The following is an 18,576-nucleotide window of genomic DNA, read 5'->3' as shown; positions in this document are numbered from 1 at the left end:
TGCTATGTGAAAACTCTATAGTGGTTGTTTGGCTTTTCAACTGACCTGATGTAATAAAGTACCTAGTATTTGGGCCATTATCACAACAATACTAGAAAGTAAAAAGGGTTAATGATAATCCTCAGATCAAGAAGAGAAGGGAATTATCTCAGGAGATTACTATCCTCAGGACATACCTGAATGAATAATAATGAAGTACAAACCAGGAAACAGGCATTCTGGATCTTGGACATGTAAGGGAAAGCTGCCCCTGAAAGAATTTAGCAACCATGCTGTCTTGAGATGTCATAAATTTTTATAATGCCCTTTAGTTCCTTGTCCATGTTTTCCTTTAACTAATTGAACTTATTTATTATATTGACTTAACATATTTTACTAGTCATTCCAATGTCTGGATTTCCTCTGAGATGGTTTATATCTTTCTATTTTATTCCTTTGTGTGGGACATCTATTCCTCTTTTTCTATGTGCCTTGTGATTTTTTTGTTGAAATCTGGACATTTGGATATTATAAGTTGTAACTCTGAAAATTGGAAGCTCCTCCTTCTTTCCCAGGCTTGGCTGTTTTGTTTCTTTCTATTTTTTATTTGTTGAATGCTGTGGTAGTCTGAGTTTTTCCTGTTTTTGCCAAGAATGTATTTCTTATTGTGTGTGGTCACTGAAATCTGTTACTTTAGCTTGTACTCAACTAGTATTTTGACAGAAATTTCCTTGAATGCCAGGAGCATGTTGAAGTTGTTTTTTATTAAATCAGCATTTGCTTGTTTGTTATAAACTTTTGCCTGTTTTCCAGCATTCTGAAAAAGTTGATTCTGACAGTTTTTGCTTGTTGTACAATATTTCTGTGTGAAGATGAGATTTTTGAGGTTCCTGCTTAGCTATCTTGTTGACATCATCAATATTTATATCTTATTAATTAAAATTTTAAACACTGCTTATAAGATTAGCACTTACAAACCCTTTGAGTGAGCTTTACACAATCAACAATCATGAATGAATAGAAATATTTTTTATTTTGTTTCCATCCATTTGTAATTAAAAAAAAATTATTTGTTTTCAGCAATGAGTGGTCATATAACACAGTGCTTCTGAAACTGTGTGATGGTGAAGAGCCATTTAAAAAATTCAAACCAACAGAAATATTAGTTTGTAAAAATATAATGAAAAAATTGGTATAAAATAAACACAATTGCAAATCATCTAAAATATGAGGTCAGAGATTTTATTCTTAGACAGAAGAAATGTATTTAGTATTTTAAGCTCATATACAATTTTCAATTTGATTATTTTCAGTTTCTACTTCTCATCTTTTTGCAGGAAAAAGGTAACATATCAAAACATACCATGATCCATTGGTCTAACATATTTTGTTGATCAAGGCAGTGAAAAATTCCATGGGATACTGTACTACAGTAATCATGGTGCAAGGTATGGATGTACATTATTTTATTCAGGATTTTATTTTAAATGATTTATTTTTGATTTTCTATTTTAAAATAATGTTATATCAATTTTATGACTTTGATATGTTAAAAATCAAGTTTAAAAGTAAGAGTTTCTCTTTCCTATCAACTACTAATATATAGATCAATAGAGAAGGTAATATTTTCTAATCATAGGCTTACATTGTATACATTAGGAATCAGCATTTGATTTCATTTTGGAAACACAGGTCAGTTCAAGAAAAGTTCTCATGAGGCTGGTAGTCATTTATTCCAAGGTATATGCATTCAGATTGTAAAAATATAAAACCAGATTTTAACATTTATTTCTGCAACAATGCCTTTCATTCTAGAAAATCTGTGTGGTTCAGGCATCGTATTTCCTGTCAATAGCACCAGCTCCGTATTCTCCACCTTCCTGCTGACAGGCATCCCTGGGCTGGAGACTCAGCACACCTGGATCTCCATATGTTTCTGTGCCATGTTCTTCATTTCCCTGGTGGGCAATGTGACCATCATGACAGTTATCTGGTGGGAGCAGTCCCTCCATGTGCCTATGTGCCTCTTCCTGGCCATGCTAGCTGCCTCTGACCTTGGTCTGTCCCTCTTCACCTACCCCACAATGCTGAGGATCTTCTGGTTAGATGCTCGAGAGCTGACTCACTCTTTATGCTTCACCCAAATGTTCTTTATTCACACCTTCCAAGTTTTTGAGTCTGCTGTCATACTGGCAATGGCCTTTGATCGATATGTTGCTATTTTCCATCCCTTGCACTATACTTCCATCCTCACCAATGGGATAATTGTTAGGATAGGTTTGGCTATTTTTGTGTGTACCTTGACTGTACAGGTGCCCTTTCCCATCCTCTTGGAGAGGCTGTGCTTCTGTCACTCCAATGTACTTTCTCATTCCTACTGCTTGCATCCTGATATCATAAAACTCTCCTGCTCCAACACAAGGATTAACAGCATCCTTGGACTCTTTGTGGTGCTCTCCACCACGGGACTTGATTTTCTCCTCATTCTTCTTTCTTATGTGCTTATCCTGAAAACTGTGCTGAGCATTGCATCTCACGGTGGCCGCCTCAAAGCCCTGAATACCTGCATCTCTCACCTCTGTGCTGTGGTCCTCTTCTTCACACCCATGATCTGCCTCGCTATGCTGCACCACTTTGGCCCAAGGCTTGCATCACACATCTACACGGCCATAGCCAATATGCATTTCTTCATTCCTCCTGTGATGAACCCCATTGTCTATGTGGTGAAAACCAAGCAGATAAGAGACAAAATTCTGAAACTCTTTGTCAAGGAAGAATGTGGAAAATCCCATATCACATCTGTAACATAAATCTTGGATAATGGGTAAAAAATTGATAGTTTTGAACCCAAAACTTTTATCTTAAATGATTATTTATGTCTATCTCTCTATGTCCATAGGAGAAAAAATTAGTAAAAGTGTTAGTATGTTGTATTTTCACAACATGCACAAACTGTGCTTTCCTGTTTCATCTGTAGCTGTTGATTAAATTTATCATGTAATTTTCCTTTTCCTAATTACTATTTAGCACAGACTTTTGGACCCATATTGCAAAACACAGCTTATGTTTTTTTCTTCAGTCCTCCAGAAGACAAAACTTCATTAGATTTTGCACCATTTTCATATACCAATTTAATTCAGTAACTATTCATTCAGTATGTTAGTATTTACATTTATTGTATATATCCACTGCAATGTCTTAATTGCCTTACACAATTCTTCATGCTAAATATTGTTGACAGTTCTTGTAAAGCAATGTCCATTGCATTAGTTATGACAAATACAAGGAAAGAGCTTTTTTGGCCTGCTTGATTGAAATAAGTTTGGGATAACTATTTCTTATGAGCACCCTTAACAAAAAGCAAGTCTAAAAATAAATAGCATACTTCATGGTATGACTGAAACTACTGAAAGTAGCTTTCTAAAGTGCTATACAACCTAATTATTTTATGCTGACTATTTATGCTTGTAGAAGGAGCCCTTAAATTTTGCGCTTATAGAAGTAGAACTACTTGACACCAGGCAAATAACTGAAGATTCTTGAATTATTTATACCACCTCTGAACTCTCATTTCTAGCCAGGAATAATATGGAGACTATTCTATGACTCTTAGTAAATGAGATGGTTCATGTGACACCAAAAAGCACAGGTGCCTTAAGCTGAATTCAGCACAATGATATGCTGCTGTGTTAAAATATCTTTTATTCATGATTTGTTTTCCCCATTCACCTTAGATTATGCATACATTTATGCATCACATTAAAATATAAACACAGCTTGGTGTGCCAGCCCTGCAGAGCCATCCAGCAAACCTGGCTGCCCTTCCTGGCCCAGTGGGCTGGCAGGCTGCCCTGAGGAGGCAGGGAGGGAAGTACTGGGCTGGCCAGTGAGTGGGTAATGATGCCTAACTTCTGTGCTGCCCCCACCTGCATGCACAAGAGCAGGCAGTCTGACCCGGCATTCTTCAGGTTCCCACAAGACCCAGCCACAAGCAAGAAGTGGGTGGAGAATTATAGGAGAGCAGACTTAGAAGATAAAGCATCTGTTCAGCTAAATAAACATTAAGGTTATGTGCCAAACACTTTGAGACCTCTATGATCTGTAGAACTAGTCCTTATAAGACAGTTCTTCAAAACAATGCTACACCAAAAGTATTTGATCTTACCAGTCATTTGAACAATCCACATAGTAGACACAGAAAACAAATACAATAACTTGGTGAAGATGAAATCAGGACACTGAAATAAAAAAAAAAAAATGATGAAATTTCTGAACAGAAACAAAAACATAAAGAAACAAATAACAGCAATGCTCAGAACCCAAATTCACAAGAAGGGAGTCAAGAACACGATGAAGATATCTTACCCTAAACGCTTGCAGAGAAAGAAAATAAAGAATACCTCAAATCTTTATCTGACATTTTGATTCTTATGGGAAAACAGAACATACATCTGGATGGACATGAGGCTGATGAACTCCCTAAAGTTCTCTTTACTCCCAGTAACTTTCAAGCACTGCTGGAACACTGAATAAATTCTGGTGAAGAGGTTCTGAGAAAGCACTTGGAGACAGCAGCAGTTAACATGTTGTTTTATTCGAAAACACAACAGAAACATATGCTTGGTATATGCAAGTGTTGCATTTGTGAAGAGAAATCCTCGGGGAAGTGAAAGATTCACATTTCTTTCCCATTTTCATGATAATGTGGCAGACAGAGCAGGGGAAGAGCACCTCCCAGTGTTGGTGAGGTTTGTGGATGAATCTCATAACCTGAGAGAGGAATTTGTGGGCTTCCTGCCTTGTGAAGCTGATGCAGAAATTTTGGCTGTGAAATTTCACACTACAATAACTGAGAAGTGGGGGCTAAACATGGAGTAGTGTTGTGGACAGGCTTACATTGGGTTCAGTGGATTTTCTTCCAATATGAAAGCTGTTGCTTCTAGACTTCTAGAGAAATATCCCCAAGCTATCTATACACTCTGCTCTTCCTGTGCCTTAAATATGTGGTTAGCAGAATTGGTGCCTATTATGGAAGTATCTGTTGCATTGGGAATGATTGAGAAAGTTTCCTCTTTTTTTCATCCATCACTGCAACTGCTTTTAGAAACTGACAATGTAATTTCCATCCTTTATCAGAGCAATGAAGAAAGGGGTAATGAACTGAAGGAATTTGCCACTCTCAATGGACAGGAAGGCAAGATGCTTTTGAAATTTCAGTGGAGCTCCTGCAAGCACTTGTTTTATGTTTAGATGGTATAAATAGTGACACAAATATTAGATGGAATCACTGCATAGCTGGCCAAGCACTTGTACTCTGTAGTGCAGTAACAGATTTTGATTTCATTGTTACCATTGTTCTTAAGAATGTCCTATCTTATATTACAAGAGCCTTTGGGAAATATCTCTAGGGGCAAACCTCTGATGGCTTCTTTGCAGCCAGCAGCTTGACTGCAGTGCTACATTCACTTAATGAAGTGATGGAAAATACTGAAGTTTATCATGAATTTTGATTTGAGGAAGCCACAAATTTGACAACAAAACTTGATATTCACATGAAACTCCCTTGCAAATTCTGCAGAGCTCAGCAAGATAACCTGGAATCTCAATTAACCTCTAAGAGTTACCATAAAGAAACCCTAAGTGTTCCAACAGTGGAGCACATTATTCAGGAACTTAAAGATATATTCTCAGAACAGCACCTCAAAGCTCTTAAATGCTTATCTCTAGTGCCCTCTGTCATGGGACAGCTCAAATTCAATATGTCAGAGGAACACCATGCTGACATGTACAGAAGTGACTTACCCAATCCTGACAAACTCTCAGCCGAGCTTCATTGCTGGAGAATCAAGTGGAAACACAGAGGGAAAGATATAGAGCCTCTATCCACCATTTATGAAGCCCTCCATCTGCCTGACATCAAGTTTTTTCCTAATGTTTATGCTTTGTTGAAGGTCTTATGCATTCTTCCTGTGATGAGGGTTGAGAATGAATGCTATGAAAATGGACAAAAGTGTCTCAGAGCATACCTGAGGAATGCTTTGACAGACCATAGTTCAAGTAACATGGCTTTGCTTAACATAAATTTTTGATATAAAACATGTGATCTGGATTTGATGGTGAATACATACATCAAACTCTATACTTAGTTGTATAGAGCTTCCTACAGGTAATTCAGAAACCATTGAAAATACTTAAGTGTATTTTAAAATAGGTTTTCTCTTACATTTGGAGGAAAAGCTGTAAGGTGTATGTAGGCTGCTTAATCACTGACTAACTTTTCCTATAGGTCTCCGATTGAATATGTTTGTCATTAATAATCTACCTATTTAAAGGGTCCCTGTTTGAGCTCTCATGCTTTGAAGACCTGTCTGTTCTTCCAGAAGATAGCACTGAAATTGCCACATTTCATTTATGCGTGATCTCTGTTAGTGGCACTCTGGAATTATTTTAGTTATATTATTTTAAACACAATACTAATCATCACTGTGTCTCTGATTGTCAGGTTATCAGTCCAGTTATCAGTACTTTGAAGAAATAAATTTTGAGGAGGTGTGGAAGGAAGGAATCCATTTTGTAAAATGTTGCAATGAGGGTCACTATTGATCTTTAGCTTGAAGGACTTTTAAATATATTGGTAAAAATTTGTATTGGACAGTTAATGGAATTACTAGAGAGTGAGAGAAACTGAGCTCACCATGCAAGGATTTCAATGTAGATTTTGTCTTTATCAGATAAACATAAAGGAACAAGTTACAGTTAAAGTTTAAATGCCTTTTCTTACATCTGATTGTTGCTATTTACATTCCTTTGTTGAGCCAACACTTCATAAGCTTTTTAGCAGGTATATTTTAAACATTTATGTTTCATGGTCAAGATAGAATCACAGGCCATGGATACTGACAGCTAGCTGATTTGTCTGTTTTCTTCTATTTCCATGACTATATCTACTGCCTCATCCTGATTTATAAGCAGAACTTGGAAAACCCACAAAAAATAAGTGTTTTGTAGTTTCTTTAGGAATAATACAGAAAATATTGATTTTTGGTGAAGGAAATCAATTTTGTAGAGTTTATTACAATGTAAATAAAATGTGAATTTTGTTTACAAACTATGCACACAATACCTTTCCATGTTATGATTTTTTGTGTGTGCCACAGTTAATACCACTTTCCTTATTGTCATTTTACTTGTAATTATCATAACCATTATGTTTTCTGTATATCCATGGACCCATATACAGCCTAGTAATTAGGTAAACTTTTCTTGTTCAAAACACTGCTACATTACCAAGCATTAGTACAATATGCTATACATCACACTATACATAAATATATATATACACACACACACATATATTTGAGGATAAGTGATCCACACTATTTAGCTGCAAAGAAAATTTAAAAAATTTCTTGCCTTACATTGCAATATAGAACAGAGAGTAAAGGAAACTTCAGGTGAAACTGTAGGCAAGCTTTTCATTTCCCCACTAAATTGTTGTAAATATCATCAACTTTTTAATCTTTTTTATATTTATAATTATCAATATGTTCAGTGTCACCACTATCAATATTGCAACTAACTTTATCCCTGATAAAATAATGCCTAAATTATTTATTTTCATTGTTGAATGCCATAGATAAAGTGTGGAAGATCTTCCAAAAATGTAATAAATAATTTTGATATCCAGGATTGTTTACATATTTGAGGTTTACTACAAAAAAGATTAGTTTCAAAATGAGGGCTTTCCAAACAGACATAGAATGCTTCATAAAACAGAGAGCTCACTGTTACTCCAAATGTCCATAATGATTCTGTTTGACCACTTGCTTTTCTGAATTATATGGGATGTTAAGCTGAATGAACTTTAAAATGTTTTCCATTCCATGATTTGAATGATTATACATTGAACAATGAAAGCACTTCAGTAAATTAAAATTGTTAAAAAGGAAAAATTTTGATTATTTCTTTATCTATGGGCTTAAATATTTTGGTCAGGGAAGTATAGAATTTTATATTTCATATTGTAAAGGATGGGGAAAAATTCATTTATCCCATTTTTATTCCTCATGAAATGTCAATAATTTCTATCTGAGTTCTGTTGCCAGACCCTAAAATTCATTATTATTCAGAATCAGCATAATCTTTAAGTCCTCTAAATTAGCCTATAACATAATGCCCTCACTCTCAAGCATGGTCTCTCCCTGACTTCCCAGCACCTGGACCTTGTCCTTGAAATCTCTATTCCCAACCCTTCAAACGCTCACCTTTCTCTACATCTACGGCAACTATCATTGTCTTCATTTTTCAAAATGAACCACGCATACTACATAAAAATCACCATCAATATTCTTGCTGTCTTGATTTTTGTATCTTTCAACTGTAAACTTAACTTTGGAATCAGATTAAATATCTTCAACTTTTATACTCTTGCAATGGTAAGTTTGAGTTTTAATTAAACAGAGAACTAGATATTTTCATATTGAAATGACCACAAATTAATGACCTCTAATTTGTTTGTCCTGTCCGGGGTGGCAGTATATTACTAAAACCTTTGTGACTCTTTCTTTAATCCACAGCTACAATTTCAATACTTTCACACATCTCTCAAAATCACTTTTTCTTACCACCATCCCCTCTCAGTATTTGCTTTCAAAGAAATAAAAGACAATCATCATTATGTGGAGAAGACATAGCTTCCATTCCTGCTCACACCATAAACTTATCTACTTCTAAATGCATGATCAAATATTTTCTTCCTATCTCAAAGGGAGAATTATAATCTCCTTCTAATAATTCCTTCAATAAAATTCCTTCTAAAATCATCTGATACCCTTTTAATCTTTCCCTCCATCCCATTCTCTCCTGTTTTGTTTATATGTAATTACTACTTTTATTAGAAAATATTTCAAGCACTCAAAAGATACAATATACAAAACAGTCATGAATTTTTCCACTTGGTTCTATAGAATTGTAATGTTTTGGTTCACTTGAGTCAGATTTTCAATAGTAAAACACATTAAAGTAAATGAGATTTCTTTGTAATTCATTGAAGTATGGACCTCAAACTCTAACCCTGAAGTTAAGCATACAAATATAAGTTTATTGTTTAATTTCTTTTCTTTGCTTTATTGTATTTAGTATATGTATAGTATTAAGCATATATATAACAAACATGTTTTGTAATGTTGCTTTAAATGCATTCTAAAACATCATTAAATTTTACATTTCTCAAAAGTGTACATTTTTGAGATTACACATATGCTACATAGAGTTCAAATATAATTATTTTCATTGCTATACCCCATTGCACTGTTGTCCAGCAGATAAGAGGTAGCCCTGAGATTCAGTCCGTTAGGCAATACTGTTCTTTTTGCTCTGCCCTACACATCACCATTAATAGCCATGAAGAGGTTGTTCCAGACTCTGCATATTCTTTCCTTCCCACCATGGATAGACTGAACCCCACTCTCTGAGAACTTCTAGAGTAATTTCATTCTATCTGCTATTCCTACCAATATGAGGCTCTCAGCTCATCCCCTTACTATACTCCTCATATACCTGAGTAATATCCATTTTCACCTGTATTCTACTGTTTTTATCACCTTTTAATCCTTATGCTACTAATGTCTTCATTTCCTCTTGTGGTGGGAGGAATAATAGCCCACCAAGAAGCCCACATCCTAATCCCCATTATATGTGAATATGTTACCTTATCTGGGAAAAGGAAATCTGCAGGTATGATTAAGTTAAGGATCTTAACATAGGAAGAGTATCCAGGATTGGGCAGGAGGGTCTGATGCAATCACAAGAGTCCTTGTAAAAGGGAGGCAGGAGTCAGAGGGAAGTGAGGATGCCCTGCTGTTGTCATTGAGTATGGGATAATGGGGCCATGGCCAAGGAATACAGATGACCTCTAGAAGCTGGAACAGGTAGGAAAAATATTCTTCCTCAGAGCTTCCAGAAGGAATTCAAACTCCTGACACCTTGATTTTAGCCTGAGAAAACTGACTTTTAACATTTTACCTCTAGAACTGTAAGATAATAAATTTCTGTTGTTTTAAGCCAAGGACTTGGTAGTAATTTGTTATGGCAGCAATAGGAAACAAATAGACCTTCTTTACCAAGCATGATCTTACTATAGTTCCTTGACTGAAATTAATTTTCTCCAGTCACTCCTACTCTACTAGCTGCTTTGCCAGAGTTTAAAATGTGTTTAAGTTGTTCTTCTCATAAGACAAGCTCTTACTAATCATATGGCTAATTGCTAGGCACTTATTCTATTTTTTCCCTGTGGCTCATAATTAAACTACTTGAAAAATAATATGCAGTCATTGTTTTAAATTTCTCCCTCTTGTCAAGTTTCTTTTTTGGGTTTTCATTGGGGACTTTCAAAAATATGCAAAAACTGCATGGAAATTAGGGTGTAGCTTAACAAATCGCTGCAAAATGAACATCTATGTAAATACCACCATATAAAGAAATAGTAAATTATCAGGGACTGAAATTCCCCAGAAGTCTTTCCTGAAAATAACATTATCATTCCTCCTACCTAAAACCACTCATCTGTATTATACACAGATAATACCTTACTTTTCTTTACATTGTCACTATTTAATTATGCATTCCCAAACAACACAGTTTAGTTATAATTAAAGTGAACTGAAAATTGTTCCCTCTTTCACCCCAATGCAATCAAATTTTGCCCCTACTATTCCATTGAAATTGAATGGGCAAAGGTCACCAAGGATCCCTAAAATTACCAAATCGAACAGCCTGTATTCTACATCCTTACCATGGGACCTCTCATTAATATGTGACACTGTTTGCCACTCCGTCCTAAGTATCTGTACTTCCTTGGCTTCTCTTACACCTCTTTATTCTGGTTATTCCCAGATATCTCTGGCTAGTTACAATCATTACATGTGCTGGTTACACTTCCTATGACAATCCTCTGAAAAGGGCTGCTGCCCTCTTTTCATCTTTCCCTGATGATGAATTCCTAAGCTATAACCAAACTCAACCTCCCTCCTAAACTCCAGAAAGTATACAATTCACTCCTGGATAACTCCTCTTGCAAACTGCATGGAAATCTTAAACTTAACCAGTCTAAAATGGAGCATATTGCCTCCAGCTCCATCCCCAACTACTACTCACTCCTGCTCCAATTTTTTGCTCTCCATTTGTCATTTGGCACCTCCACTCACTTCCTCATCACAAACAGAAATCTGAAAAGCACCAGGCATATTCCTTACTCTCCTTCACTCACAATTTCCAGTCATTCCCCAATATTATAAATTCTACTCCTTCAACATTTTTTCCTATCATCCGTTTTTACATCCCCACAGTCCCTGCCTCTATTTTGGCCTATTTAACTGAGAGGAATATTTCTCCATTCTCCTAGTTGCCATCCTTGCCTTTTTTCTCAAACCAACTCCAAATAGAACTGAAAATATGTCTCCAAAATCCAAACCTGATTATGCTGCACACTTGTGCAAACCTTTCCATTCTTCTTCTACACTTCCAGGTTCAAGTCTGTGCTGCCAACTACCACTATTATTCCTTAATGCTGTTTTATTTCTATCTCATATGTTCATCTATGATTATTATTTTCATGCTATGAAACCAATGAATAACTTTTTAAGTAATAAACTTTTTACTGTGGTTTCTCTAGCAAGTTGTTCTTATTTTGCAACTATAGTATCTTTTAAAAATGCCCTCCCTAGTATTAAAGGATCCATAATGATGCCAATCTTGTTTTGAAATTATAAATCTAACCTTCATTGTTATTTAATTTGTCACTTAATATCAGAATTATTCTTAGGTGTCATTAGAAGCTTATGTTCCCTGCATGCTTAATGAAAATATTTCTAATGTATGTCACGTGAGGACACTACATACACTTGAAAATGCAGAAGATGCTGCTACACCAAAGGAATTAATGCAACAGTTCTGTTTTGCCCTGCTCTTGCTTATCTCTATAGCCATGTTGATGACCCTTTACCAGGCTCTGAGAAGCAAGCCCCTGGATGGTTCACATATTTACTGAAAACTGATGTTATTATATATGCCCAAAGCAGAGGATCAAGATGAATCATGCTGGTAGCATGTGTAAAGGGAACATGAAATTTATGATGTGTACCTGGGGCCTGGTTTGTGGTCTGCACCAGGGCTGGTCACATGACAGATTTGTGCCTATGTGACCAACTCTGGTCTCCAAAACTCAGGTGCTCTTCCCTGGGTAGACACATCTCTCCTGCATCTCTGAGGTTTGCAGCTGGGGAGAGAAGTGCATCCTGTGCAACCCTTACAGAGAGAGAAGAGATACTTGAAAGTCTAAGCTTCATGTCTCTAACCAAATTATAGGTTATCTATATCTATTTCCTGCTGCTCCTGCAGGCGTCCTTTAATATATTAAATCTTAGCCAGTGTAAACTTCACATTGAGTTGTGTGACTACTACTGGTGAATCATTGAACTAGTAGGTGGTCATGGTAACCCCTAGAGAACCCCAATGGCTCATTCTAAACTTTGTCAATATCCCTCTTCCCTAGTCTGTTCCTGTTCAGCTCCACAGCTATAGCCAGAACTGGTGTCTTATATCACTTTCTCCTCAGCTTCAAAACAAAACTCAGGTTCATTTTATAAGCTCCAGGTGAAATCTTTTCATCTTTGACCCCCTTATAATCTTTCCTCAGAAAATATGAACTTCCTCTGAGGAGGGTGGGGGGGGGGGATAAGGGAGAGCATGAGTGAACAGGTGGGGTGAGCTGTGTTTGGAGGAGACAGAGGATGTATTCCCTAGGGATATAAATGTGATGTAGGATGTGCCTGGCGCAGGGTAAGTCAGTGGTGATGTCTATCTGTAAGTGGCTAAGAAGGTCTCTGGTTGGGAACAGAGGAAAAGAAGCCTGAATGAGAACTAGCTCCATATCCTAAGCTTATAGCATGTCTCCTTCCAGAGATCTTGCAAAGACTCATAATGATAAGCAACAATCAGCCCTGTCTGGCACACATATATTTAATGCTCTTCTGAGAACCTATACCTCAGGGATTGGATGTGGCCTCTAGGGAAAGCCAGAAGTGGTTCTTTATAAACCTGCTCACCTGGCATTATACTGAAGGAAGGGTGCCTCACAGGGCCCCAGCTGCACCACCATCCACAGAGCTTGTTGTCCTTACCCTGGTGTCTGGTGAGTGATGGATGTCTTAGTCTAGACTAGATCAAATCACAGAGACTTTTCCATGGCCTATTTGCAATGTGTATCTGGTATTGAAGGGCAAGAGAATTCATGGGTTGTCCCACATATGGATTCAAACTCTATGAGGATACTTGAGGCAGAAAGGATATTTAATGGAGCACCTGTGCTCCTTTTATGTGGTTTATTCTTAGTTTGGGGAAAAAATACTTGGTCTTTCTTCCCTCATTCAACAATCAATTCTTGTCCTTAGAGTTTAAGATCAACTGCAAGTCAAACTACATTTATGTATGACACATATGACACACGTATTATACCATATAAATAATTGGTATAAGAAAGAAAAGAAGAGAGGTAAGGAAGGAGTAAGGAAGGAAGGATGGTTTATTGTGATATGATTTCTAATTCTCACATGACATTATAATAGATGCAATACCAAATTTTTACAAATGGGGGTCCAAGATGAAGATCTATATGGAGATCTTGTCTTGAAAAGAGCAGTTTAAGTAACTGATAATATTTAGCTTATATGAATTTTAAAATCATAGTAAGTCTACATTTAATCTCTGAAGAAATGACATGATTTAGCTTATGTAGTGTTTCCTAACACAGTGCAAGAATCTCCAGGACTACATTTTTGTAGCCTTGGCACTATAACATAGCACTAAAGTTTACAGAAAAGTGTAGCCAAGGAGATATCCAGAGAGGGGTAATATAGTGTTTAAAGTCTTAGAAAGATGTGCATTTTCAAGGAATTCTAGAATACATAAAATTTACCCAATCTTCTACAAATATCAGGCACTGTTCATAGAAATGTGCTATGAGCTCAGAGCATATGTCAAGGAGGCTGTCAGAGAGGGAAATACAGAAGGATCATTATCAAGGGAGAAGCATGCTTCAGCTTGCACTGCAGAGCCTGACCTTTGTCCTAAGTGGGGTCCTGACTTCTAGTAACCTGTCATTTTATTTTTAGCATTTCTGCATGAGCATACACAGACATTTTGTAATGTGTGTCTTTGCCACATGCAGATGAATGACAAAATTTTCTAGCTGATTTATTACTGAATAGTAAAAGCAGAGAAGTCCTTTCAGGACCATGGAAATAGAGGAAATTGAAAATGGCTCATTTTTAAGACAAGAAAGCAGGCTGGAGGTCTTTAACCCAGCTAAAACTCCACACACTCAGTCCTTCAGTGGGGGCTTAGAACTCTTCAACTTGTGCAAAATGTGTCACAGGAAAGTAGAGTTCCTAATAGACTAAGCATCAAAATAGAATGAGCTACTTTCCAGGTCATGGAGTTGCACATTATTTTCAGGGACATTGTACGATCATCCAAGCAGGAGTCGGAGAAGATGACCTTGGAAAATATCAACATTTTGTTTCTGTAAATTTTCCCTGGGAAAGCTCTAATAAAGCAAATAAATACAGGGTTTTCCTGCTTACTCTGTGACTGAAACATCTTGTCTAAGGTTTATGTGGGAGGAATAATTCCCCCACCTGTTCACTCTCAGTGGTAGAAAGCATCAGGGAAATAGCCAGGCAAATACATTGTTTCTGACTTCTGCCTGATTCATCTACTGAGTCCTTAAAAACACTCAGCACCTTGTCTCGGCTTCCTAGAAATATCTGTCTGTCCTCATCATTGATACCCACAGCTAGCATAGGTAAATTCTGAGTTTTATCAGAACTTGGTTTTAAATTCACCATTTCCTCTGCTTGGAGTCCATCAGTGTACCTGGGATGTAGTAGGCATTGAATTATGTTGAAGTAATTAGTTCTCATACTTCACAGAATGAATAGTCTCTGCTATTTTTCTCTCCCTTCTCTCCTGGCTCAGCTAATTCCCAACATCACTAGTAACCCTACTTTTGTCACTGGGTCTTGTATTTTGTGGGACCCCTTTCCCTTTTGCAGATGACAGTTTGCTTTTCTGATGTGACTAGATCAGAATATATAATATAGCTTGAGACCTACTCCTGCACAAATTCAGGCTTGTAGGCTAAACTTCTACCCTGTGTTTAAGTTTGAGTCTGACGGTAGCAGTTTCTCTTTTCTGACATCCCTAAAATTAGAGTCAAAACAGGGACTTCCAAGTGATCCCCGAGGCTTTTCTCATTTGTGAATTGATCACCAAAGTGTCACATGTCACCTTAGGCAAGTCTTTGACTTTACCTTCTAAATACCATATTGTCTTCTTTCATACTCTTGTAGTATTTCAGGAATGAGTATGATATTTAGTCATGCCAATTTGTTAATATATTATCCCAGGAATTTTATGTTCAAGCTCAGACTATTTTTTATTTATAAAATGGAAGGCTTTTTATATTTATAAGGATTTCAGTCTATTGGAAAACATTTTTAGGGAAATTTGTTTTAACCTGCTTTTGAAATCACATCATGATTAACAGCCTAAAGGTAAACTTGGTCCAAGGGAGGTTTATGGGTAAGGAATTGACTCATTGCTAACTTCCACCTCTGTAACCAAGGTTCAGAGAGTGTTTTTGTCAGAACAATGCAGAGAACTTCTGAGAGCCACCCACCCTTATCCTCTTCAAAGGTAGACCCACAAGAAAACCCAGTTCTCCTAGGTTTACACTCCCTTTTTCTTTGTTTCCTTTCACAAATCTCAAAGGTCTGCCTCTGCTCTTTGTCCTCCTTACAAGTGGCTTTGATTCTTCCTCTGCCACTTGTCCTATATTCACTGCCAATATTAGCTTACTGTCTGATTACTATACTTGTTTCAATTCTGTCACATTTGCTCATCTTTCACAGAATTTCTATGCTGTGATTTCCTTAGACATATGATTAGTCCAACATGTAGTGTGAGGATTGTAGATATTCATGACTTTACAGAGCAGCACTGGGACCACTTGATAGAAAAAGATTAAAGTATAATGAAGATGGTTCTTTCAGACACAGTCCAAATAATGTACTTCCAAAGAAAATACTGAGGTCTCCATTGTTAAGAGAATTTCCCTAAGACACTAACTAAAAAAAAACCCAATCATTTAATATTAACTATGGATAAATGACCAAATGTATCATATATGACCAGATACTTTAGTAAGATTTCTCATAGTTCTATATACTCACATTTAACACTTTATTTCCCTCTCTAATAAGTATCCTTGAGGTACCCAGGCTCATTCTTAGAAAAGAGATTTTGCAGAGAGTAGGAAGCAAAAAAAAAAAATTGTCAGAACCTTGTATCTGTTTCATGGTCATTGCTCTCCTGGAATACTTTTTGGATGTGTTCTGGGTTTACCAGTAGGTTACAAAGGCAAACACTATATATTGTCTGCCATTGTATCCCTAACATTGAGTACATAGAAGTAGCTCAGTAAACCTAGAGGCTATTGAGAACACAATATTTTGTTTTTAAGTGTAAATACTTTGTAATCTTCAACTTCTTCCTCTCACATATCTGTACCATCTCTCTCAGCAGTTTGTAGATAATACCTTGTATCTAGAATTGAGAAGGAATTTAAACCCAGTAAATGTGCTCATCAAACCCAAACCCATTCCGGTGTGCTTTCCTAGTTTTTACTTTTGATGTCCTGAGCCCCTTTCAGAACAAAATATATATCTGGTAGTATCAGGAATTCAGAGGCAATGTTTATGATTTTATACTTTGCATTCAAACTTGCAAACCACTAAATACAATTCTCCTCATCCAGTTTCCTTTAGAATCTTTTATTCTGAGAGCATAAATAATCTAACATAAGCACATGAGTCCTATGTTCTCATCATAGATTGTCTCATGTATTATTAAAACTATGCAGTGTCTTCAGGATGAGAAATATATCTTCTTTATCAGAATGGCTCATATATGCTGCTGAAACATAGGGCAAATGACCAAAGAGTCAGTATGATTCTTTAGTGGAAACCTCTAAAGAGAAGGGATTTAGTACTATGAGAAGAGATGAGGAAGGGCAATGTTACTCTGTAGACTGGTCCTTATGGGATGAGATGATAAGAAAATTCTGTGAAAGTGTAACTCTATGTTTTATTCCCAATTTGTCCAGAGCAATCCCTTCCCACAGTTACTATGGAAATTCCTAGCAACATTAATACCAGCAGCTTCTGCTTTATACTGATGGATCTCCAGGGCCTGGAAGGTGCTCATTCCTGGACAGCTATTCCTATCTGTTCTATCTATGTTCTCTCTGTGCTGGGTAACATCACCATCATGTACATTGTCAAGACTGGGCCTAGCCTCCACACACCATGTACCTCTTCCTCTCCATGCTCTCAACAGCTGACCTGGGACTCTCAGCTTCCACATTACCTTCCATGGCAGCTGTCTTTCTCCTAGGCCAGAGGAAGATAGAAGCCTCAACCTGCTTTGTGCAACTCTTCTTCATTCACACTTTCTCAGTCACTGAGTCAGCTGTGCTGTTGGCCATGGTTTTTGACCACTGTGTGGTTACCTGAGAGCCATTATGTTATGCCACTATTCTCACAACCAAGCACATCAGGACCATTGGGCTGGCCATTGTGGTCCATAGTGTTGCCCTCCATCTGCCCTTACCTGTGCTTCTGGGAAGACTGCAATTCCAGCCTGTGAGTGCTCTGTCTCATTCCTACTGTGTTCACCCTGATGTGCTGAGACTGACCAGTTCCAGCACTGATGTGAACAGTGGCTTCGGGCTCTTTGTTATGCTCTCCACCCTGGGGATGGATGCTCTTCTCATACTCCTCTCCTATGTGCTGATCCTGAAGACAGTATTGAATATTGCTTCCAATACTGAGCTTCTGAAGGCCTTCAACACCTGCATTTCCCACATCTATGCTGTATTGCTATTCTATACACCACTGGTCAGCCTGTCTATGATGCATCACTTTAGAAAGAAGCTACTGTCTCCTGTATACATGCTTCTCTCCTATCTGCACTTTCTTTTGCCTCCAATGCTCAATCCAATTGTCTACAGTGTCAAAACCAAAGAGATTCGAGTATGCATCCTGAAAATGCTTCACCCCAAAAACCTCAGAGCCACAGGGACAAAATATTCATAATGACATCTTGATCCAGAGTGTACCTTCCATTTGATCTATCAGTTAATTAATTATCCAAAACATGGCTGGTGTATGCTCATCCTTCTCTCCTAGGTTTCCTTGCTTTCAGCTTCTTGCTTCATGGTTCTCTCTCTCAGCTACTCTGGGGGGCTTTTCCGCTGTGAGCTTCTCTTTGTTTTTCCTGTACTTTACTCTCTCATAAAGGACTCCATTTAAAGGATTATGACCCACCTGGAGTGGGATGGGTCACATCTCAAGTGAAATAACCTAACATAAAGGTCCCTCCTACAATAGGTCTGCACTCACAGGAATGGATTAAAGGAACATGGCTTTTTAAGGGGGTACATAACAGCTTCAAACTACCACAGGTTATTCTAGAGGAAAC

At 37.2% G+C, this 18,576-nt stretch overlaps 1 protein-coding gene and 1 pseudogene across 1 annotated transcript; both read left to right on the top strand.

Moving 5' to 3' along the window:
• The first annotated feature begins 1,778 nt into the window (after window positions 1-1,778).
• Window positions 1,779-2,789, top strand: LOC119537151 (olfactory receptor 51G2-like). The gene has a single exon (XM_037839726.1). It carries the CDS (start codon window positions 1,779-1,781, stop codon window positions 2,787-2,789), a length of 1,011 nt encoding a protein of 336 aa, XP_037695654.1.
• Window positions 2,790-17,223: 14,434 nt separating this feature from the next.
• LOC119537150 lies at window positions 17,224-18,191 on the top strand (annotated as a pseudogene).
• The last annotated feature ends 385 nt before the right edge of the window (window positions 18,192-18,576 follow it).

This window comes from Choloepus didactylus, chromosome 6 (genome assembly GCF_015220235.1).
Source record: "Choloepus didactylus isolate mChoDid1 chromosome 6, mChoDid1.pri, whole genome shotgun sequence".
NCBI lineage: Eukaryota > Metazoa > Chordata > Mammalia > Pilosa > Megalonychidae > Choloepus > Choloepus didactylus.
The sequence above is the reverse complement of the archived record's forward strand: the minus strand, read 5'-3'. Positions and strand labels throughout refer to the sequence as shown.